Raw genomic sequence first — 25,214 nt, forward strand, 5'->3', positions numbered from 1 at the left:
GATAAGTGGATATTAGCCCAGAAACTTAGAATACCCAAGATACAATATGCAAAACACAAGAAAATCAAGAAGAAGGAAGACCAACATGTGGATACTTCATTCCTCCTTAGAATAGGGAACAAAATACCCATGGAAGGAGTTACAGAGGCAAAGTTTGGAGCTAAGATGAATGGATAGACCATCCAGAGACTACCCCACCAGGGGATACATCCAATAATCAACCACCAAAAGCAGACAGGATTGCATATGCCAGCAAGGTTTTGCTGAAAGGACCCTGATCTCGTGTGAGGCTCTGCCAGTGTCTGGCAAATACGGAAGTGGATGCTCACAGTCAGCTATTGGATGGATCACAGGGTCCCCAATGGAAGAGCTAGAGAAAGTACCCAAGGAGCTGAAGGGGTCTGCAACCCTATAGGTGGAACAACAGTATGAACTAACCAGTACTCCCAGAGCTCGTGTCTCTAGCTGCATATGTAGCAGAGGAGACGCCCCTTGGTCTTGCAAAGTTTATATGCCCCTGTACAGGGGAACGCCAGGACCAAGAAGTAGGAGTGGGCGGGTAGGGGAACAGGGCAGGTTGGAGGAGGGTATAGGGGACTTGCAGGATAGCATTTGAAATGTAAATGAAGAAAATATCTAATAAAAAAATTAAAAAGCATACAACTTAACCCTGGGGGAAGGGAGGAAGATATTTGGACACAGTATTTCAGAACGTTCTTTAAAGAGCCACCTAATGTATAGATGTGGCTTTGCAAGTATCATAGTGTCCTAGATAATGGAACAGGCCGTCAGCCACTAAAGCCTGTTTCAATTATACAGATGAGAGAGCTTCTTTTGGCTTGCTGAGCCTTGTTTGGCTACTGTGAGTGACAAATAGACATCATTCTTTACATGCCCAGGTTTTGGAAGTGGTGGTCACCTTGAATTCTTCAGTATCCTGTGTGGAGATGCTCAGTTGGTGCGTGTGTGTGTGTGTGTGTGTGTGTGTGTGTGTGTGTGTGTGTGTTTGAGTGTGTTTGAGTCTAGGGGAGAATCCAGGGCTGGGAGAAAAATGTCCTTAGATCTCATTAGCCTCAAAGCAGGGACTTTGGAACTTTCCAAAATAACACCTATTCTGATGTAAGACAGCGTTCAAAGTTCATTTCCTTTAAAGTTGGCCTAAAGTGAAATTAAAGAAGAATCTTTTAGTTGTTAACTGTTCAGTTGAGAAATTAATGGAATTTCGACTGAATTCTGGGTGTTATCAACATGTGGAATGAATCTGGGTTTACCAGGACTTAGAATTTTGGTAGTAGGATTGTCAAAGCTGCTCATCAATCTGGACATGGGCTGTAGGTGGACAAGTGCAGAATTACACTTTGCCTGAGATCCAAATGAGGTCCTCTTTACTGGGGCTTTCCACATGTAGCCTTGTTTGTTCTTCTTACTCCTTCTCATGTTCTTATGGGCCTGCCTTTCTCCTTCAGTTTAATCCAGGCTGTGGATTGGGTTTTGTCTCAGTCAGAGGCAAGATGAATTATGTAGCATTCCGATGAACATGAAAACTAGCTTCTTCCGTTGTAATGCTATGCTTAAAGAATGATTACTGGTAAATTACTCACGGTTACTATGTCCCATGTGAAGATAGGATTTATAGAAATTGTTTCTGCAGTGCTCTTTATAAGTAGTTTTGGGTATTTTTTAAAAGAATCTATGCATATGGAGTGTGAGGTTGTTTCTGCTCTACTTTCTAGGGGCCGAAGGCTCTAACTTTTCTGTGAGTAGGAATGAGGTGCCTCAGCCAAAGTTAGCCAGTGCCCAACCCATTCCTCTTTCCTGTCAGAAATGTTGAGGCGTGCTCCTCTGATTACTGGTCCTCATCTCTGGCTTTCCAGTCATACTAGCGATTTTGTTTTGTTTACGACCCTTTTTATTTTTTCAAAGTCAAACATTTCTTTACATCTTGCAGTATTAATAGGTATAAGCAACTGTAGAAATGGGGCAAAAGTTAATTTCACAGCCAGCCTATAATCCATTACTTCATTCCCCCGTTTTCCTGATCAATTACAAGAATATCCCCTAGTATGCCAACATATTTATAGTGGTCATAGTGGTAAGGAGGTGTGATTTGGGGGATTTTTAAAGATTAAATGCAACAGCCCAGTGATATACAGCTGATGGTTGAGGTTGCAAAGTGTAGTCAGATATGCTACCTTAGTCTTTGTGTTATATTTATACAAATCCCTTCTTTCATAATCATGACATAAAATACATTTAGCATAAAACCACTTAGCAATTAATAAGGGAATGTGTATTCTATGTTTCTCTATTATTTTATGGCTCATGTTTCAATATTAGTCACACATTGTTTTTTAAGCTAAACAAAGGTGTGTCAAATAAGCTTTGAGAAGTAGAATCGACCCTCAAACCTGTAGGGTCACTTGGCCATAGTCAAGCACATATCATTAGAATCAGCTAATTCACCAACTTTTCCACACACAATACTAATTATTCTGTGGTTGGTTTGTTTTCATGGAAGCTCAAATCTTTTCTCTTTGAAGATGTGGGTGAGAATACAAGACACCCCCTTTTCTTAATCAAAAAATTAAAGGGCAATATCAAATTTATACTCCCCTCAAGTCAAAGACTAAGTTTGTGATGTATATGTACATGTGTGTATGCACATGCATGTGCACATGTGTATATATTTCCTTTTAAAAACAAAGGGCAAAATTACCATTGTGTTTAAGAGCTTACTATTAGGAAACGCTATTATATGTTAATAAATGTTATTTTGCCTATATGCTTACTGACCTAACCCTTAGGGAAAGGTCTGACTTTGACTTTGTGTATGAATCTTTGGCTTTAACATTTGAATTTATATTTAAACAATGAACATCTTTTAAGTCTCTGTGGGTCCCCTTTTCTTTTGCTTGGTTTTATCTAATGCTTCTTTTGCTCTTAGTCATTTTTTTTCCTTTCAGATATACCCTAGCAGTTTAAGTCCTTATGACTTACATGCCTGATTAGTAAGGAAAAAAAAATCTCATTAATGAAAGGGGATGTCTTTCTGTAGTGGTGTGGCTAGCTTTCCAGCCCAGACAGTGTGCAGTCCATTGTTGATTAAGTTCATGAGAGCTCCTGAAGATTGAGCTGGCTTTCGGTGCCTGCAAATGTGAAGAAATTTACACTGATCTAATTTTGGACCCTCAGGGTAGAAATGCAGCCAGAAGGCCAGAGATGAACATGTATTGAGCAAATGACTACACACACACACACACACACACACACACACACACACACACGTACTATAATTTTTTTGAGGGTAAAGGAAAATTTACAGTAAATGATATATAGTACTTCTGTTATAAATCTCTTATTATAAAGCAAATAAAAGATAGTTACAAGTGTTAGTATATTTTGTCATACTCAATTAAATGGGCAACGTTATCCATTTTAGCTATTCTGAATGCTTTCTTTTTTTCTGTTCTCTTTCAGGTGACATTACACAAAAGGGATATGAAAAGAAGAGGTCAAAATTAATTGGCGCCTACCTTCCCCAGCCTCCAAGTAAGTAAACTTTGAATAACCTTACTTGTCTAGTTTAAGAGATGATGGCCACATTTGAAAGACGCTTTTCTCTCATTCTGGAATCTGCCTGAAGAGTGCACATTTGACACCTGCATTCCACTCAACCAATTTCTTTGTATAATTACTCATAGATTTTGTGAAAATTGAAGGCATATATGACCTTTTTTGTTTCATTTTGATTTTTTGGTTTTGAGTTTTTGAGACAGGGTTTCTCTGTATAGCCCTGGCTGTCCTGGAACTCGCTCTGTAGACCAGGTTGGCCTCGAACTCAGAAGTCCACCTGCCTCTGCCTCCCAAGTGCTTGGGTTAAAGGCATGCACCACCACTGCATGGCATGACTTTTCTATAATTATACCTAATACAATTTAATAGATATTTCATTTGTAGGTAGAGATAATAATATAGTGATTTCTTTGAAACACTATAATCATAAAAATAAGAGCATTTGTGGTTTAAACGTGATTTTTGATTTGGTGAGTTAATTATTGCTATTGATTATGATTTAAATTAATAGAAAGTTTGAGATAACTAGAAAATGTTGTGATAGCCTGACTTGGAGAGGGAAAGCATGATTATAAAGGTTTGGTGTTTTTAGCTGTGCCAGTAAAATATGCACTACTGGTACTTGTAGAGTACAAAGTCCACTTCTTGCCACTGTTGTCACATTTGTGACTTTGGAGAATTCCTGCACTTAAGCTGGATTGTACAGATTTTAAGAAAATGGAGACATATTGGCATTTTAGTGTAGATTCCTGTGTTAGGTTACTTCATGTATAGGGTAATGTTGAGTTTTTTGCTAGGCTTTAGGAATTGCTCAAAGCGGATGTGAGCAATATTCATGAAGGTAAAAGGCCAGTAACACATCTACTAAAGGCAAAAACTGAAACTGCAATTACTGTGGGCAACCTACAAAGCTTAAAGTGCCTGTATACACAGCCCATTTCTATTCTCCAGGCTGACCCAGTATTATAGAATTGACATGGCATTAAGACAGACAAATCTCTGTGGCTACTGAACTTGAGATCAAGAGTCTGCTGTGCTTATAGTTCTGTGATTTTGGTTTTTGCTTGTGTCTTTTTATGTGATTTTCAAGGAAGTTCATGTAAAAGTGGTCCTGTGTGTGTTAGGGATTGATGTCCTGTGGTCTGGCTTATGAAGGGAAGAGGCGTGGTTTTATTTGGAAGAAGAAAAAGTAAATAGATTGGTAAAAGGCTTAAGAGAAAGTGTTGGGGGAAGGCATTTCTTTGCCATTGCTTCCCCTTGCTGTGATTATCATAAAGGTCCAGTCACTTGCTGCTGTCTATGGGTGTCTGCCCTGTTTTTGAGGAAGACTGACTGCTTGGTCAATCGGTGTCTTTGCTGATGTTGTTGGATGTTGATTTGTTTGCCATACCAAACCCAAGCGAAGCTAGGGCAGTTACTGGCTTACCTGTTCTACTTCTGACGCCTTTACTGGTCAGGGACTGGCTCGGAGCCTAGGGTATCTGCACCTATTGGAGCCCTTGGTGGTCTGTGTGCGGTTTCTGCATGGGGTCGGCAGCTCTGCTCAGCGCTGTAACAAATTTAAAAAAAACTAAAGTCTGAATTAATTAGTTTTTTTTCAACTTGTTACAGCAGCGAATGGAGCTGCCGTGGTTCGGTGTAGACTGCAGCCCGGTGAAGGCGTGCCGAGGAGACCCTTCCGCTCTGCCCACATCGGGGTGTGCGACATCCGAGAAGCTGCGGCCCGGGAGCGGGCAGCCAGTGCAGCGGGGAACCGGCCTCTGTTTTACTTTCGTTTCGGTGAGCCCTGCATCCCTGAGACCAGCCCTTGAGCAAAGGACACTTTGAGAAGTCTTTTTCCTCCAAGTATAGGGCTCACACTGAAGGAGATAGAGCTTAGGTCCCGAAAGAGAATACCTACCTTGGTGCTTAAGCTCAGAATTTTCGTGCATGAATGGTGACTGTCCCAGAATTAGGGTCCTTTCTACATTTCCTGTAAACTTACAGTGTTCTGTATGTAATTCGTGGTCATCTAACTCTTCAGTGAGAAGACCTTAAAAAAGGATGCATGTCCAATGATAAGATTCCCCCTGTCCCTTAATGTTGCCCTGTTGTCTTCAAGCCAGATTTCCTAGGCAGAGAATGAGTAATTATACCTTGATCCCTGAGATATGTGATAAAGGGAAAGACGTTGAGACTTGCATGGTTTCCTATTCCTGTCACCAAGAATCAAGATGTTAGGTTTCTTCAGCAGAAAGACCAAAGTGATCTTCAAGTAGATGGTTTCAAGGTCAGGGTCCTTCTGAAAGGTCAGACTTATTTAGAACTGTGATTTAATACTTAGGAAATTCAAGAAGGAGATGATAACTTAATGTACTTTTTAGTAGAGTTAAACGGGAGCATATGCATTTGTAAACTGGATTCATAGGAGCATGTTCTGGGTTTTACCTCTGATAGAATGCATTGTTTTAAAATAACGTGTTGTGGCGTATGGCTCAGTGCTAGAGCACTTGTCAAGTGTATGAGAGGTCCTGGTTTGATCTTTAGCACAACAAACAACTCACATTAAAATATTGAAAGGAGCTTCAATATTTAGAAGCGAACATCTCAACTGTCTCCCAGATTTGCCTACATTTGTCCTCCCAGTGACCTTGTTGACAATTACCATGATCTTGTTGAAATGGACAGAGAATTAAAGAGTATGTGACAGAGTTGAACGCTAGTTGTAGATTGTGTTTGAGAATATCTGATGGAAATGTGATAAAAACTGAATGCAGAAATGTGTTTTAAATTGTGTTGCCTGCTTTATTCTCCTGCCTTTCCACAAACATGAGCACCATCTAGTCCTGTGATGTGAAAAAGGGTGTCATATTTTAGGATGGAGGATTTGTTCCTGTGTTACTATTCTATTGCTGTGAAGAAACCCAAGCCAAAGCAACTCTTATAAAGGAAAGTAATTAGGGGCTCGCTTACAGGGTTAGAGAATTAGTCTGTAATCATCATGACAGGGAGCACACTGGCATGGTCCTGGCGCACTACTGAAAGCTTTGCATCCTGGTGCAGGCAGAGAAGTGGGTAGAAGTCTAGCAGGAGGAGCCTGGCATGAGATTTAGAAACCTTAAAGCCCCACTCCTTGTGACACATCTTCTCCAACAAGGTCACACCTCCTAATCCTTCCTAGAACAGTGCGTGTCCTAGCTTATGCCTCTGTTGACCATACGTTCAAATATATGAGACTATGGGAACTATTCTCATTCAAACTACACACTTCCTAGCAAAAGCATTTATAGATAACCTCCTTCTGAAAAGTTGCTGCTACATGAACTCTCATTCATCATCAGGACTTGGGAAGATAGTGAAGAAAGCAGCTATTTACACATGAAGATGATCTTTCCATTTTTTTTAAGATTTATTTATTATGTATACAGTGTTCTATCTACATGTATGCCTTCATACCAGAAGAGAGCACCAGATCTCATAATAGATGATAATGAGTCACTATGTGATTGCTGGGAATTGAACTCTTGACCTCTGGAAGAACAACCAGCACTTTTAACCTCTGAGCCATCTCTCTAGCCCAGGAACTCTTTTTTTTGACCATCCCATCTGGAAAGTCTTTTCTCTTCTATCTTTGTGCTAGTGTTTACTGTAGGGAGCTTGTAGTTGAACAAACCTTTTTATTTGCCAGATAAAATGTTAAGATTTCTGTAGGAAGTATTCCAGAAATATTTCTGAGATGTGGGGCATATGATTATGAGTTAGAGTGCCATAGGGTGAGGTTAGGATCGTGGAAGTACAGTTGCCAGGGTGTGGCTCCTTCCTGATGAGAATACTCGGGATAAAGTATCTAATACAGGATTTTCACTGCCACTCCAGGGATCAGCAAGACACTGTAGTGATGTCTGGGGAAGATGACTTCTCTTGGTTGAGCACAATGCTGAGTTCAGATAGGGAACAGTGTACTAGAAGCTAGAAAGACAGATGAGATTAGAGAGAAGAAATAATAGGTTGGAAAACATTTTAGAAGAGAAAGTGCTACTTAAGGGAAATTGTTTGACACTTCTAGATTTAGTAAGAAAATTCCTGTTTCAAAATGATCCTTTGTTGCCCTCTAAACCAGATCAAATTGACAGAAATGGAAAATAAAGCCAGTTACTTAACACTGTTCTTAGAAGAGTCTCTATAACACAGTGTAGCATGTATAGAGAGTCTTTGCTACTTTTAAAAGACTTACTTGATGACAAAAAGTAGCAAAATTTTAATGTGACTGTAAATAATACAATGTCCCTTATCCAAATACCCCACATCCTTTCTTATAATATGTATATTGGCTAGATGTTAATTTTTACATGGCAGTCATGAAATGTTTCCTGGCATGAAGCTGCTTCTGCAAATTCAGTATTCTGAGCTCATTTGGCTGTATTTATCATTAGCAGCAAAATAAATTCATGCCCAGCTACAAGGCTATGGTTGAGTTGGTTTGAGACACACTTGAATTAGACTAACAAAAGACAGTTGACAAGTTTCTTGTATTTCCTGCAGCTCACTAGGGTTCACATGAGTATAGCCTCTGTTCTTAATGAGAATTTATGAGCTCTTATTGTTACTACTGCAGACCATAATGATCCCATATGGAGAGTGGGTCGAACAGTCCTGTCCAGCTATTGTACTTCCTACTGCCCTGGCCTGGCTGTGGCTTTCCCAGATGGCCATGCTGTTTTCCACTTTAGGAATCCTGGGAATGTTCATTTTTGCTTGTACTAATCTTTGCTTAATGTTCAGTTCAAATGCTACTTGTTGAAGGGTTTCTCACCTGGCCTTTCTAATTGGGATCACCCTCAGTCCCAGTCTTACTATGATCTATTTGTGAAATATTTCCAGGCAGTTGCAGTTTGGTATTCTGTCCCCTCCTCAAAATAATAAGCTATGAATTAACTGAGGACCTCTCATCTCCTGAACACAGTGAGCACAACCCATTTGCAGGCAAGTACACACCCGGTTCCAGAATTTGAACACAACAGGAAGAGGTAGAACAAGGTGTTAGTAATCAGGCATCTCCATAGCCAGCCCCAAGGGACCTTTTGATAATGGGACAATCAGTTACCTTTACAGTCAGCCCAAAAGGACAACAGTACACATCATCACTAGCTACCTGGAGAGGACACATTCCCACTGTTGCCTCTGTTACCTGTGCTGTGCATGTATTACGCTCTGATATCCTTCCCTTCTTCCTTTCCTCCTCCCAGAGGGAGCCTCTGTGTCCCCTTACTCTCTCCCTTTAATAATCCTCCCATGTGAGCCTTGTTGAGAGTGTGAATTTGTGATTTAGTCCCTTTACAAGTCAGTGGGTGGTTTCTCCTGGAGCTGTGTTCTCTCATCCCACTCCTGTGCCCACTGAACTCCCATCATACCAGTGGAGATCAGCCAGGCTTGTCCATTGTGGCCTTGCCACTATAGCACCAAGAGAGCACTCCTAACAACTGCTATAGCCAATGTTTAGTGCCAAAACATTCAGTATCTAGGTGTGCACAATATTTTTGCATGAACGTTCTGTGCCAGGCTTCTCTTACTGTCAGTGATAAGAGTTCTGATTTTATTTCTGATTTAGATGAATCTAAATACCAATTGGCCACATTAGTGCTAATCAGTGGCAGAAGTGGCAAAAGTTTATATGATTTTGGACTCTAGCACATTCTAGTCAGTTGATTTCTATTTACTTGATACAATTCAGTCTGCAAACCCCAGTATCTGATGTTGTCACTGAAGATAGCTGCTCTGATGTGAATACTTTTACATGAAGTGACTCACATTGTTGTTTTTTGTGGCCAATATGGAGATGGCTTTATCTGAAATCTAGCTAAAGATGCTTTGCTAGATTGTGATGGGAAAAGTTGGCTGTGATTAGTAGAGTTGGTTGTTCCTTGGGTACATGGAAAATGAAAAGCTTGGTCTTTGATTTGAGGATATAAAGGCAAGTCAGTTGAGACTTGTGCCCAGGACCAGATGGGTTTAGTGCAGACCTTCAAAGAAGACCTAATTCCAACTCTCCTCAAACTACTCCACAAAATAGAAACNGAAGGTACTCTACCCAATTCGTTCTATGAAGCCACAATTACTCTGATACCTAAACCACACAAAGATCCAACAAAGAGAACTTCAGACCAATTTCCCTTATGAATATCAATGCAAAAATACCCAAAAAATCCTCGCAAACCGAATCTAAGAACACATCAAAACATTCATCCATCATGATCAAGTAGACTTCATCCCAGGGATGCAGGGACGGTTTAATATAGAAAAATCCATCAACATAATTCACTATGTAAACAAACTCAAAGACAAAAACCACATGATCATCTTGTTAGTTGCTGAGAAAGCATTTGACAAAATCCAACACCCCGTCATGATAAAATCTTGGAAAGATCAGGAATTCAAGGCCCCTACCTAAACATAATAAAAGTAATTTACAGCAAACCAGTAGCCAACATCAAAGTAAATGGAGAGAAACTCTAAGCAATCCCACTAAAATCAGGGACTAGACAAGGCTGCCTACCTATTCAATATAGACTGCTTGTGGACGTTGTACATCGTGGTGCGGAGCCTAGTGCGCACCACGATGTACAACGTCCACAAGCAGGAGCTAAACAAAGAATTCTCAACTGAGGAATACCAAATGGCTGAGAAGCACTTGAAAAAAATGTTCAAAATCCTTAATCATCAGGGAAATGCAGATCAAAACAACCCTGAGATTTCACCTCACACCAGTCAGAATGGCAAGGATGTGGAGAAAGAGGAACACTCCTCCATTGCTGGTGGGATTGCAAGCTTGTACAACCAGTTTGGAAGTCAGTCTGGCAGTTCCTCAGAAAATTAGACATAGTACTTCCGGAAGATCCAGCAATTCCTCTCCTGGGCATATACCAGATGATGTTCCAACTGGTAATAAGGACACATGNTCCACTATGTTCATAGCAGCCTTACTTACAATAGCCAGAAGCTGGAAAGAACCCAGATGTCCCTCAACAGAGGAATGGATACAGAAACTGTGGTACATTTACACAATGGAGTACTACTNAGCTATTTAAAACAATGAATTTATGAAATTCTTGGGCAAATGGATGTATCTGGAGGATATCATCCTGAGTGAGGTAACCCAATCACAAAAGAAGTCACTAGATATGCTCTCACTGATAAGCGGCTATTAGCCCAGAAACTTAGAATACCCAAGATAAAATTTGCAAAACACAAGAAAACCAAGAAGAAGGAAGACCAATGTGTGGATACTTCATTCCTCCTTAGAATAGGGAACCAAATATCCATGGAGGGAGTTACAGAGACAAAGTTTGGACCTAAGAGGAAAGAATGGACTATCCAGAGACTACCCCACCAGGGGATCCATTCCATCATCAGCCACCTAACTGCGACACTATTGCACATGCCAGCAAGATTTTGCTGAATGGACCCTGATATTGTGGTCTCTTGTGAGGCTATGCCAATGCCTGGCAAACACAGAAGTGGATGCTCACAGTCAGCTATTGGATGGATCACAGGGCCCCCAATGGAGGAGCTAGAGAAAGTGCCCAAGGAGCTGAAGGGGTCTGCAACCCTATAAGTGGAACAACAATATGAACTAACCGGTACCCCCAGAGCTTATGTCTCTAGCTGCATATGTAGCAGAAGATGGCCTAGTCGGCCATCATTGGGAAGAGAGGCCCCTTGGTCTTGCAAACTTTTATATGCCCCGGTACAGGGGAATTCCAGGGCCAAGAAGTGGGAGTTGGTGAGTAGGGGAGCAGGGTGAGGGGAGGGTATAGGGGACTTTGGGATAGCATTTGAAATGTAAATAAATAAAGTAGCTAATAAAAACAAAATTGGTCTTTCAAAAAAAGAAAAGAAAGCTGGCTGAATCCTTGCCTGACCCTGTTATTGTTAGGTTCAGATTCTGAGTGAAAGACTGCTGAGCTTCCTCAGTGGCAGGGGAACAGTTTGGTTCCTCTTCATCCCCGAGAATTTAACCTCATAAATTGAACTGGTTTCCGGACAGTGACACTGTTCGGTGGCACATGTGCCTTCTTTCAACACTGAAGGGCATGGAGGTCTCCCTTTGCTAAGGAGGCATGTTGTGCCACGAGTCAATGGACAGTGAAGGTGAGAAGCAAGGTTACCTCTCTGAAAGGTAGGAGAGAGGAACTCAAAGCTGGGGTTTCTCGTCTGAGACTTAGCAGGCATCCTTTCCAGGTTGAAGGGTGAAAGGAAAGGACATTTCATCATTAAAGGGAAAGTCTCTGTGTTCTATGTGAGCTTTGTTGGTGGTGAGTCACGTACAGGTTACTGCTGTGTTGTCTATGATATGTACTCTATCTCATGATTGGCTGAGTTTCCTGTGATTGTTAATGACTTTTTATGAATTATGTTTCTTGTTAGAAAGTCAGTAGTAAAAAGGGAGCATCACTAAACCCATGTCCAGTCAGCATTCTAGGGTTCAAGCTGAGTTGAATTTAGCCACCTAATGGTAAAGATGGTGCCAGTTATGACTGGATCATGGCTTGTTTTTTTTGTTTGTTTGTTTGTTTGTTTTGGTTTTTTTTTGTGAAAAATCTGAGTCATAGGAGAGTATGCCACAACGTGAAGTTCTAGGCCTGAGAGTAGACTTGTACCTCATCCAGTATTGTAGAACAAAATAAGGTAGGGACAGAGGACATTGTTGAGGATTAGGTTGCTTGCCTAGCAGGCTGAGGCACTCGTTAAATTCTAAGCACTACGAACAAAAGAAACAAGTATAGCAGGGTAGCTATATAATACAAGTGTCAGATTGTCACAGGCTTTGGATCATCCATAATTTACCAGTTCATGAGTTCCCCTGTCAACATACAAAAATAGGAAGATGATTATAAAACAAATGTGTGATATTGTGCAGTAGCTGTGTTGAGATGAGAGGGAAATAACAGTGAAAGCAGCATAAGAATTAGGTGTGTATGGTAGGGTAGACACTAAGGTGCTCAGAATGAAGTTTCAATTTTTTGTTATGTGGTGTCCTCTTCTGTTTTAGTGCAAAGTAAAGGTAGAAAATATCTTATCTAACCATACAACAAGTACTTTTTACTGTCTAGATAATTTCTTAATTGCAGCTACAGTAAAATTAGGGGATGCTGTGTGATCCAAAAACTGCTGAAATTCTAGAAGACAGTGGGACTTGATTGAGAACAGTTTTGGACAGTCTGGAAATAAAGTCTCTAGGTGGAAATCTCGTGCCTGAATATATTTTCTTGAGTAACTCTGTGCTGCCCTACTGGCTCTATCTAACGTATTGAACCTCAAGTTTGACAGAAAGATGGGTGACCCACCTGTGCCTTATTCTTTGGGCTAACATGGAGATTGTTAGTGGTGTCTAATGTCTATCTGAGGGTTTATTCATATGAAATGGTTGGATTGGTTAGGTACAACAACTATAATGGTACTTTTTATTGGGGAATTCTTTCATAACAAGCCATAAATAGTTGACAAGTAATTAATGATCTAGCCTTTTCTCACTTTTGTCTTCATATTTCCAAATCAGATGGATAGGTGAGACATTTAAAGAGGCAAAATTAGTGAGGCAGAGCAAAACTTGCTAAGAATCACAAGTCCTGTTTGATTTGGAAGATTGAGCTGGAGAGAGGAAGATGGGCTACAGCTGCAGTTGTCTTGTGTTTGATGGATGAGTTTGGTGCTTGCTTTTGTGATCATCAGAGCCAGAAAGTGGGGATTACAGAATGCTTTGTGCTTAGGGGAGAGGTGTCTGTGAGCAACTGGGAGAGGCCTCTAGCACAAATGCAAAGGCAATTCTGAATGAGAAGAACTTAACAACAAGAGTGGCACAGTGTTGAAGTTCCATTTCTGTGTCTGTATTACCTCAACAGCAAAATGGCAGAAATAACAGCTTATCTCCTGGTTCTAATTATGTCTTTACTTCAGTGCTTTACACTGTTACCTGTTGTTAGTGTATACAGAGGGAAAGGCCAGGTCTTGGAAAAGCTAAGGAACTTGGCCAAGGTCCCAGGTACCAGGGCATGTGGACCTGGAATATCAAGGTGTTTCTTTTTTCAATCATGAAATAAAAACTTATAAAGCCTGTAGAGTAGTGAGGAAAGTATTCGAAAGGAAAGGGATCATACACACAAGAAACACTTAGAGTGAGTAAGGAACTGTTCAAAAGCCTTTTTTCCCCCTGTTTTAAAAATTGGGTATTTTCTTTATTTACATTCCAAATGTTATCCCCTTTCCTGCTCCCCCTCCCCAAACCCCCTATCCCATCCTCCTTTCCCCTGCTTCTATGAGGGTGTTCCTCCACCCACCCACCCTCTTCCACTTCCCTGCCCTCAGTTCCCCTATACTGGGGCATCTATCGAGCCTTCATAGGACCAAGGACCTCTCCTCCCATTGATGCATGAGAAGGCCATCCTCTGCAAGGTATGCTCCTTTGTTGATGGTTTAATCCCTGGGAGCTCTTGAGGAACTGGTTGGTTGATATTGTTGTTCTTCCTGTGGGGTTGCAATCACCTTCAACTCCTTCTGTCCTTTCTCTCACTCCTCTATTGGGGACCCCACGCTCAGTCCAATGGTTGTCTGTGAGCATCCACCTCAGTATTTGTAAGATTCTGGCAAGACCTCTCAGGAGACAGTCATAGTGTGCTCCTTTCAGCATGTACTTCTTTGAATCCACAATAGTGTCTAGGTTTGGTAACTGTATATGAGACGAATCCCCAGTGGGACAAATTGAAGGAAAGAAGGCCTTTCCTTCAATCTCTGCTCTACACTTTATCTCTATATTTGCTATTGTGTGTATTTTGTTCTCCTTCTAAGAAGGACTGAAGCACCCACACTTTGGTCTTCCTTCTTCTTGAGTTTCATGTGGTCTGTGAATTGTGTCTTGGTTATTTGGAGCTTTTGGGTTAGTATCTACTTATCATGAGTGCATTCCATGTGTACTGGCTAGTTTTGTGTCAACTTGACACAGCTGGAGTTATCACAGAGAAAGGAGCTTCAGTTGAGGAAATGCCTCCACGAGATCCAGCTGTAAGGCATTTTCTCAGTTAGTGATCAAGGGGGGAGGTTCCCTTGTGGGTAGTGCCATCTCTGGGCTGGTAGTCTTGGGTTCTATNAGANAGCANGCTGAGCAAGCCAGNGGAAGCAANCCAGTAAGNAACATCCCTCCATGGCCTNTGCATCAGCTCCTGCTTCCTGACCTGCTTGAGTTCCAGTCCTGACTTCCTTTGGTGATGAACAGCAACATGGAAGTGTAAGCTGAATAAACCCTTTCCTTCCCAACTTGCTTCTTGGTCATGGTGTTTGTGCAGGAATTGAAACCCTGACTAAGCACCATGTGTGTTCTTTTGCAATTGGGTTACCTCACTCAGGATGATAATTTTATAGTTCTATTCATTTGCCAAAGAATTTCATGAATTCATCATTTTAAATATCTGAGTAGTACTCCATTGTATAAATGTACCACATTTTCTGTATCCATTCCTCTGTTGAAGGACATCTGGGTTCTTTCCAGCTCCTGGCTATTATAAGGCTGCTATGAACATAGTGGAGCATGTGTCCTTATTGCATGTTGGTGCATCTTCTGGATATATGCCCAGGAGTGGTAAACCTGGGTCCACAGATAGTACTATGTCCAATTTTCTGAGGAACCACCAAACTGATTTCCAGAGTGGTTGTACCAGCTTGCAATTCCACCAGCAATGGAGGAGTGTTCTTTCTTCACATCCTCACTAGCATCTGCTATCACCTGAGTTTTGGATTTTAGCCATTCTGACTGGAGTGAGGTGGAATCTCAGGGTTGTTTTGATTTGCATTTCCCTGATGACTAAGGATGCTGAACATTTCTTTTGGTGCTTCTCAGCCATTCGATATTCCTCAGTTGAAAATTCTTTGTTTAGCTCTGAACCCCATCTTTAATAGGGTTATTTGATTTTCTGGAGTCTAACTTTTTGAGCTCTTTGTATATATTGGATATTAGCCCTCTATTGGATGTAGGATTGGTAAAGATCTTTTCCCAATCTGTTAGTTGCCTTTTTGTCCTATTGACAGTGACCTTTGCCTTACAGAAGCTTTGCAATTTTATGAGGTCCCATTTGTCTATTGTTGATCTTAGAGCATAAGCCATTGGTGTTCTGTTCAGGAATTTTTCCCCTGTGCCCATGTGTTTGAGGCTCTCCCCCACTTTCTCCTCTCTAAGTTTCAGTGTCTCAGGTTTTATGTGGAGGTCCTTGATCTACTTGGAATTGAGTTTTGTACAAGGAGATAAGAATGGGTTGATTTGCATTTTTCTACATGCTGTCTAAGGCCTTTTGTTTGTTTGTTTGCTTATGGCCTTCTTTTACAGAGTTTAAGAAAGGAAGAGTTTGTTTACTAGGGGTGTAATAGATGGTTTTTTGTTTTAGTCAACAAAATGGATTATATAATCTTTGCTTACTATATATGTCCCTTCTCATAATGCATCTGATGTGTGTGGGGACGGGGCAGTCTGACAGATACACATAGACAGACATACTGGGTCTAACCATGTACTCTTAGCTGGCCTGGAATTTACTATGTGTAGTGAGACTTGTCTTGAACTCAGAGAAATTCATCTGCCTCTGCCTTCTGGGTACTGAGATTTAAGTATTTGCCACCATGTTTGACAACATCTAATTTAAATTCTATACACATCCAATTATGCATAGGCATATGATATTATAAATAGGGGGCTCTCTCTCTCTCTGAAAATTAACTTTAAAGACATGGTTTGCCTTGCTGAATAGGTACACAAAAACACTTGAGGACAGATTAGATCCCTGTCTTCTCTACCAAATGTACTGGCATTACATTTGAATAGAACATGTCCAAGTATTATTGTCATTAAAGAGAAGAGAAATGTATCTCATTGTTCAGAGTGGTATGAATACAGCTCAATAAAGATATGGGAGTACTAAGTTGATACTTATATTATTAAAAGAGGATGTGTGCACTTAGAACATGAAAGTGAGAAACCTAGGTTGTAAGTGTTGGAAGAGTGGTTTGTTAAACATCAAGGCCAAGTGGGATGAAAGGTTGCTAAACTGTTGCCTATGCTTATCTACCTCATCTGTTTGGTTCTGTCTCTTAATGCTCATGGTTCCTTGAGATGACTTGGCACATGGCTTGGATGCAGTGCCTAATAACTATTGTGGGAGAAGGGATTTAGTGTTGAGGCTTATTTTTTTGTGGATGAGAATCAATGGTTTCATGCTCCTGACTGTTGGATGTTGGGGACTATCACCCTTTATGTCTCATGATGTCTTCTTTCCCAGTGTCCATGTTAGCCTTCTAACTCTCAATATACTTCCTGTTATAAGTATACTGGTCTCTGTGTGAATTTTTGAGAACAGGTCTTCAATCATGGCTCCCTAAACTAAACGTTTAGTCAGTTTGAGTTCTCCCAAGTGGTAAACACTGAACTGCTTTGCTAATTATTGTAATTTTATTGTTGAAGATACATCTGCTTCAGCAGCAACATTTGGTCAGTTGCCTTGTACTGGAGAAGAGAATGAGCATGCAAGTGACCTCATGGTGACAGGTTTATGTCTATAGAGTTAAATACTCAATTGTTGATTTTCTTTTTCTGTTTGAATACACCAGTTTGAATCTTGGTTGGGATAAAGTAAGATAAAATATAACGAATGAAATATTGACTCAGATACTATTTTTAAGCATTTTTTCCAGCAGCACGTTGGAACTCTTCTGCCTAGCTGTATCAATTTCTCTTTTAAAACATGTGTAGTAAACTGCATTTCCAATCTATAAAAGCAAGTGTTCAAAGTTACCTTACTGATAATACCCATAGATGGCTCATCAATCAACTAGGCAGTAGAATTGACTTACAGATCCCAAGAAGAGGTAAAGGGTGAAAATAGTTCGGAAGAGGCTTATATTCATGAACTAGACAGGAAAGTTGTATTCACAGCACTGAGATTTACACTTGGTGAATTTGGCAACTTGGAAATATGTTTACCTCTGCTGCTCCTCAGTCTGTTCCAAAATGCCAGTCAGTGTGTAACAAGAGAACATGAGAAACAATGACAAGTACTAAAATGTGAAGGAGAGACAGTGAGAACCAGTACACTTGGGTGCTATCTAGACATCATGCATAATCCTCAGCAAGGACCTGAAAGAAACAACCTATGGGAAATGGTGGCCACCTCTGCCCAATCCTCATGGACATGTATACTCTCTTAGGAATTAAAGCTAACAAGGCTCCATGTTTGGGCATAGCAGGCAAGTCTTGCAGTCAAAGGTACTATCTCAGAGCACTTACAGTGTCCTGAAAACAGTCTCAGCCACAGAGGCATTTCCTCAAGGCACAGGACACAGATCTCTTCTAGGGGCAAACAATCAATCAAAATGAAAGATCTATCTGAAAGAGATCTGTTAGTGTTCTGCCACAAGAAGAGAACTGGCTTTCAGCTCCTTAAGGGAAAATAAAGAGGAAATTATGAAACTTGTCACAGGAGAGACAGTGTAAAGATTATAGCATTGTCTGAAGTGTAGCTCTTCACAGATGATGTCTTCTGGCAGGGATGAGGGAGGGGAAGTACTCATTTCTATTTAAGGGCAGGCCACTGAGAGTTTGACTGTGTGCCAGTGGGTTTATAAATAACACAAATTGGACTTGTTTTTATATTTCTATGTTTTATTTTTATTTTTACTTTTTTTTTTGGATGGGGAGGTCACAAAGGTGAGAGGAATGGAAGGGAAGGATAAGGACTGAGAAGTGAGTGGGATTGGGGTGCATGATGTGAATTTCCCGGAGAATCAGTAAAAATGTTATTTTTGTTTTTAAAAAAGGTTATAGCATCTTAATGATGTATTTTTGGGAAAAACAAAAATGAAACTCAAGAAGTAAATAGTAAGGTTACCTAGAATTCCTAGAATACCCAAGACCCACACCAGTTACACTAGAAAGACAACCTTTGGGACACCCATGGCCTCCATGTGTTATTTCTCTGTTATCTTTTCTGAAGAAGCTACTTGTATCTCTTTAAAAGATGAAGAGAAGAAAGACATGGAAGGATTCAAGGAAACAGTGACCTAAAATAATGCTGAACCAAAGCAGGTTCAGGATGAAAGGGATCCTAAATAGCACCGCAGGTCATTCATTAGCGGAGGAAGGATCTCCACGTATACTTTAGTAAAAAACAAAAAAAGTGAAATGAAGAACCTAGTAATAACTACGTTTTGATTTTTTTGACCAGGGAGGAAAAATATCGGAACGGTTTGTTTTTATTTCATTTTTCAGTTGGGGTGTTTTGAAATTATCGGCAAATAGTTACATTGAAAGTATGACAATGAGGAGAAAGGTCTAAATGTTAATCCCAGAATTATAAAAAGGCAAATAAACTGGGACTACGTTAGTCACATTTGGATGAATTTTTGTTTCATCATTTCAACACAGTCCTGGTCATGGATGAGGTAGAAACTGGAGGAGTCAGGCCTGTACCTCAAGATGTGCATGTCAGCCTGCCTGATGCAGAGCTTCCTGCCTTCATAAGGTTGACATAGCATAAGGGATACTAAGACAGGCTCATGTAAGAGAGCCAGTTGTCTGTTACTGAAATACAGGGACTTTTTTTTTCTTCATAGCTCATGTTTTTTATGTCTGTTTTCTTCTAGTTATTCTAAAGAAACATTATCATTAGTACTCAGTGGGAGCAAGTTCTTTATGTCTAAATTGTAAAGATGGACTCTTTCCTGTACTACTAAGTTTCATCTACATTGTGCTCCTTGGTGCTGTGTTACATCAGTAATTGATAGTTTGAGTGGCAGATATGGGGTCGGTCAGCTTTTGTCTTTAAATCTGACTAAGATAACATTTTTGGTAATTCATAAAAGCTGCTTTCAAGTACATCTTGTTCTTCTATTTAGCATTAAATGGAGCAAGATTTTAGCAAATTAGTAATTGGGAATGACAAAAGCTGAAAGTTGATGCTACATATGGATAACTTCCCAGTTACCAAGTTACATACAAATAATCTATAAAGTTTATTTTAAAGTTGACTTCAATGATACTTAAAAATTTAAAATTTCATAGGTCTTTTATGGTCATTCTGTTTATTCTTCTTCATCATCATCATCATCATCATCATCATCATCATCATCCTGTCTTGGGCTTCATGCTTCTTCCATGCTTTGGTGGGCACTATGACAAGAAAAAACACTTGCCTATACCCTGTCCACAATTGAAAGAACTCTGAGACTCAGCCTTGCATATGTCTTACCACCTCCTCCCAGGCTTCTCAGTCCCAGCTGGTCTAGTAGGTGATAGGAATGCAATGAGTGAATATTTATTGTAACTAAGTTCCCTTAGCTTAGCTGTTAAAACAGCCTCCTGCTCACCCTGCTGTTTTACCTTATTCTAGGAGTGGACCAAGCTCTGCCTCAAGAGCGACGGGCGCCTGTCACTCCTTCCTCAGCTTCTCGATACCATCGCCGAAGATCCTCAGGGTCTCGAGATGAACGTTATCGGTCAGGTAAGGAACTGTATGGAGGCTCTAGACTTCACTGTACTTGGGTCTGTCACCATGCATGAATTGGCTATGCCTTTCATTGGCTATGAGGCACAAGCTTAGGACACTTAGACTTTGTATAGGTAAAGCTCTAACTTATGTACCATTCAGTATATACCCGCTCTTGCATGTTTGGTAATAGAATAATTGTTACTTCTTTAAATACTTGTTATCTGTAAACAGATAAGTAGGCACCTTAACAGTGAGTTTTGTACATATGTCTTAGGGTTTTATTGCTGTGAAGAGACACCATGACTATAACAAATCTTATAAAGGAAAACATTTCACTGGGGTTGACTTACAGGTCAGAGGTTTAGCCCATTATCAGCATGCTGGGAAGCAGAGCAGCATATAGGCAAGACATGGTGCTAGAGAGGTAGCTGAGAGTTCTACATCAGGATTGGCAGGTGGCAGGATGAGAAATGAACTACTAGGTCTGGCTTGAGCTTAGGAGATCTCAAAGCCCACCCTATAGTGACACTTCCTCCTACAAGGCCACATCCACCCCAGCAAGGCCACACTTCCTAATGGTGCTACTCCCTATGAGCCTATGGGGCCATTTTTATTCAAACCACCAAGACACAGAAGGCTTTCATTAGGAGATTTTTTTAAATCATCACTCCTCCCCCACTGCCCCTTCTTGTTCCTCATCACCTCTTTGGACTCTGCAGGCACTTGCATTCACATGTCCCCAAACATAAATAAGCATTTTTTTAAAAAATATAAAAAGAAGTGAGATAGTAGCTCATTTTATTCAATTGCTATTGCATCTTTTCAGAATTCCCTAGTAGAGATTTTGTTTTTCTTGGGCTAACATGGAAGATTTAGGTAATTTGCAAGAAAAGAGCCTGTTAGTTCCTTGCGAGATCTGAAGGGATCTGACTACTTTTAGTAAAGCTGCTTTGGTTGCTTCAGTGAACAAATTATGTTACTTATGAAATATTTTTTACTTTATAGATAATTGAACTAATTAACAATCAGTATAGTTTGCTATATAGTAGCAAATTTAACTTCTGTAGACTATATTTTTATATATTATTTCAAAATCCATAATGAATTCTTGATAATTTAGCTTGGGCTGCTTAAGAACTCATTCAATATGGCAAAGCATCAAGCCCCAGTAGTCGTTCAACTGGCTACTACTGCAACCCCAATCAAAGATAAATGTCCCATGATTCAGGGATGCTAACATTTTAGTTCTTGTCAGTCATCCTGGCTCCAAATTGTGACAGTCTTGCCTCAAGCTCACAAGTGTTGAGATTTCAGATGTGAGTCACTATTACTGGCAGTAATTCTTAGTAATAGTGTGTCTTCTTCTGTTCTTTTTAAGGTACTTATTGGTGGTGGTGGTAGTGGGGCACCTAAGTCTGGAAAATGAATGACTGTAAGGGCATTTATTGGGCACTTAGAATGTATTGAGTCAGACTCTGTTAGGTACTTTACAATCTTTGTGAATCTATATGAGAGCTTCATTTCTAGCTAAGTATCCTGTTTGTGTAATCAAAATTTCACAGTAGAAAATCTTGAGGTTAAGTTGACATCTAAAAGAAGACTGACAACATGTTAAAAGTTAAATGCAAGGTGCTTTTTTACAATGTGCTTAGAATGACTCATTTGGCTTGATAAACATGTTTGTGTGTGTGTGTGTGTGTGTGTGTGTGTGTGTGTTTGTGTGTGTGTGTTTTAGTCTATTTGTTTTGTTTTTGCTTTGCTTTGCTAATAAGATTAGGCACTCTCTACTGGTCTCCTTTGCAATCAAATCCGGAACAGATCTAGCATCTCTAGAATGACCTTCATTCATCCTTCTGGGGAGATCATGAGGTTCTTGTGTTTTTCAGAATGATACTGGCATGCTGCTCTCCTTTTAAATCTTCAGTCTTTCATGAGTAGACAGTAGTTTTTGTATGTTTGTTTGTGTTTGGAAGCTTCACACATGTGATGGCATATGGTGACAAGTGCTTGTAAAGTGTTGGGTTTAAAAGAGCTGTTTAACCGAGTTCTCATAGTACTTGTGATGGGTGGGGAGCGCTGCTCAGATGGCGAGCTTGTAGTCACTTCTTTGCTTTACATTTACATGGATCTGGGAATTAACCTTGGACTGCCAGGCTTGGGCAACAAGCACTTTGATCTACTGATACATCTCATTGGTTCTTACTTAATTTTTAATATTGCAAATATGAATATTAAGCATTAACAGGCTTTAAGCTTTACAGTAGTTAAGTAATAAAAAGCTTTTTGAGTCTGAGTTTGACGATTATTGTGACAGATTTTCTTCTAGTTTCAGTTTTTTAAAAGATGAGAAATAATATGAAATAAAACGTAAGCATTGAAATTTACCTCTCAAACTGTCATCCTTCCCTGCCCCATTCACGATGTGAGCTTTGCTATGCTTAGTTTCTAGGGTTAAATTTGCATCTTGCTTTTCTGTTCTTTTTCATTCCTTTACTTCCTTCAACAAATGTATGAAATGATTTTGTATACTGAGCACTTTGCTATGACCTATGGCTGAGGCAAAATGTGGCAAATACCATCTTTGCTATCAAAGAGCTTCCTAGAAAAATTTCTACCTTTATCCTGAAGTTTAATTTTCTAGTTGAAGGTTTCTCTTTCTCATGCTAGCTGGTTTTGCTGACCTGTGCTTTCTCTGAACAACTCACTTTCTTCCTTATTGATGGTAATAGAAACATGTTTATTTCTTTCTCACATTAGAATACTTGGGCTTTTAGACAAAAGTGTACATAGTCATATTGAATTGGACTATACATTCTATTTACTATCCCCAGAATGGTGACAATGCATCTGTAAAGGGATGCTGTATCTGGTGTGGTTTTCAGTATATACATATGGTCAGTTAACTTTCAATAAGTGAAGATTAAATTAAATTTAAAATTCTGTCTGCCTGACTAGCAGCATTTTAAGATGAGCAGCTTACATACTACTGCAGGTAATAGCTTAGACCCACTAAATGTTCTATTCCAGGAGCAGTGTTCTAGGAACTCATGGGAGAAAATGCAGGAGGTGCAGTAAAAGAGCATAAGGACTTGTTGACACTATACTAAAGAAAAAGAAATTAATTTGGTTACCTATGCCTACTAAATAGGAGATTTTAGAAATGTTTAAGGATATGCTGGTAGGATTGGAATGGGTTTCTTATTCTAAGCAGAAATAGGTTAAAGACATGTTGTTGGAATATAGATATGAAGAAAAGACCCTGAATCAAAATGTGAAGTACACAATGGAAATGGTACTTAGATAGATATTGGTGTCAAATACTCATGTTAGGAAAAAGATCTCAGGAAGTGAAAAAGGTAAACATTTTCCTTAGGACATTAGAAAAGTTAACTCCACAAAAAGAAGAAATGAGAAAATACTAAAGACAGTGCACTGAGATCAAGAATATAGAGATTCCTTATTAGATTGTAAGTCAGATTGTAAGAAGCTGTCAGACTTGTCCTCATTAAAGAAATACCAAACATACTAAGGAAAGCTAAGGAGTCTGCTTAGATTCATCAAATAATTGACGTCATAGGGAGACTGTTGACTCAGAATTGTAAATGAATCGTGTAAGCAGGGATTTGGAGAGCCTAATACTCAAGATCTGATAAACTCAAGAATACCTCCAGAGGCTAACTTCCTTTCTCCCAGCAGTCATTAGTTACCTACAGTTCTTTCTCTAGGAGTTGGGGCACTGTGAAAAGTTTCCGTGTTAACATGTGCATTGATATTGCCATTGCTCTGGCATTGTTTATGCAGCCATTTCTAGGAGAGACTGTTTCACAGCTGACTTCCTGTTCTGGTTCTTACAGTCTTTCCACCTCCTGTTTTCCGAGCCACAGATACAGGGTCTATGTCTGTCTATATGCATCCATACACATATATATTTGTGTATACACATAAGTAACAATACTACAGAGAAAAGCTGTCAGTTTGAGAAAGGGGATATGGAAGGGATTCGAGGAGAGTTGTTAGTAAGGGGGCTAGAGAGAGGAGAAGGAAGAGGGGAAAGTGATGTAGTTATATTTCAATTAAATATATCAAAGAATAAATGGTGGATAAGAATAGGTATTTTTAATTGACCTAAAAGTAATTGACCTATGTAGTAATTATAGCCTGTGTATCAGTAAAAGAAATGACAGGCAAAGATTTGAGGTATATTTTGTAATGAAGTCCTTACACCACCTATGAGGTTTAGTATTATCTGATTTCAAAGTCTACTTGGATTAATTATAAATGTTGTCAACTCAAGGGCACCTATGCAAAAGGTATTATAGTAAAGTATAATTGACATGGTAAGAGAGAGAAAAGTGGGGTTATATAAAACTCAGTACTAGAAAAGGAAAAAAAATGTGTAAAACAAGAAGAATATAAAACAATGGTAACACACTTACTAATGTGCTAATATCTATCAACAGTCAGCATAAATCTCAGGAATCTAAATATGTAAAGATTTCAGAGTAGATTAAAAAATACAGACTCAAGCCTGTATTTTCAACAAGAGATCTCCATTTAATAATATGCAGTTATAAATTAAAGAAGTGGAGAAAGAAAGCATTGTAATCATAGTTAAAATTCTTAGGGGACAAGGACTGAAACAACAGAATAGGCAAGAGCGGAAAGGAGACTTCACACCCTTAATTCATAGGTGACCAACAATAAACTCACTGTATGAAATGTAGCGATGAGAAATGAACGGAGCATTATGTGATATTGGGGCATTTCTCTACTTTCATTTACTGTTTTCCTCATATAGTTCTTACAGTGTTTTCTTATCATTATACCTAGGTACCTGTGACCACAGAATTTGTGAGGTCAGTATAAGAAGATTAGGATCTGAAGGACAGAGTAGGCTCTATACCAAGATACTGTCTTTAAAGTGGGTTCAGCTTGTAAAGCCACCAATTCTAACAACCTCACTTTGAGCATAGGAATCCACATGGTGGAAGAAGAGAACCAGTTCTCTTAGGTTGTTCTCTGACCTTCACATACATCAGATAGCATGTGCTATCAAGACAATATATGTTCTATTAGTGGTTTACATAGGAAAACTTACTTTTGTTCAGATAACATTTCAAATAACTTCCTCTATAAAGCTAG

The 25,214-nt window shown here is 39.6% G+C and overlaps 1 protein-coding gene across 6 annotated transcripts in view; it reads left to right on the plus strand.

Moving 5' to 3' along the window:
- Dip2c (disco interacting protein 2 homolog C) overlaps positions 1-25,214 on the plus strand; it is a 391,262-nt gene that overhangs the window by 211,514 nt on the left and 154,534 nt on the right. For 4 of the 6 annotated variants that reach the window (XM_029547700.1, XM_029547702.1, XM_029547701.1 and 1 more), the window contains exons 2-4: positions 3,478-3,549; positions 5,185-5,352; positions 19,974-20,084. In XM_029547700.1, the coding sequence (XP_029403560.1) occupies positions 3,478-3,549; positions 5,185-5,352; positions 19,974-20,084 (351 nt within the window). The remainder of the gene's footprint in view (positions 1-3,477; positions 3,550-5,184; positions 5,353-19,973; positions 20,085-25,214) is intronic. The other 2 variants (XM_021215980.2, XM_029547704.1) reach the window with 1 other exon arrangement.

Source organism: Mus pahari, chromosome 16, assembly GCF_900095145.1.
Source record: "Mus pahari chromosome 16, PAHARI_EIJ_v1.1, whole genome shotgun sequence".
Lineage (NCBI taxonomy): Eukaryota > Metazoa > Chordata > Mammalia > Rodentia > Muridae > Mus > Mus pahari.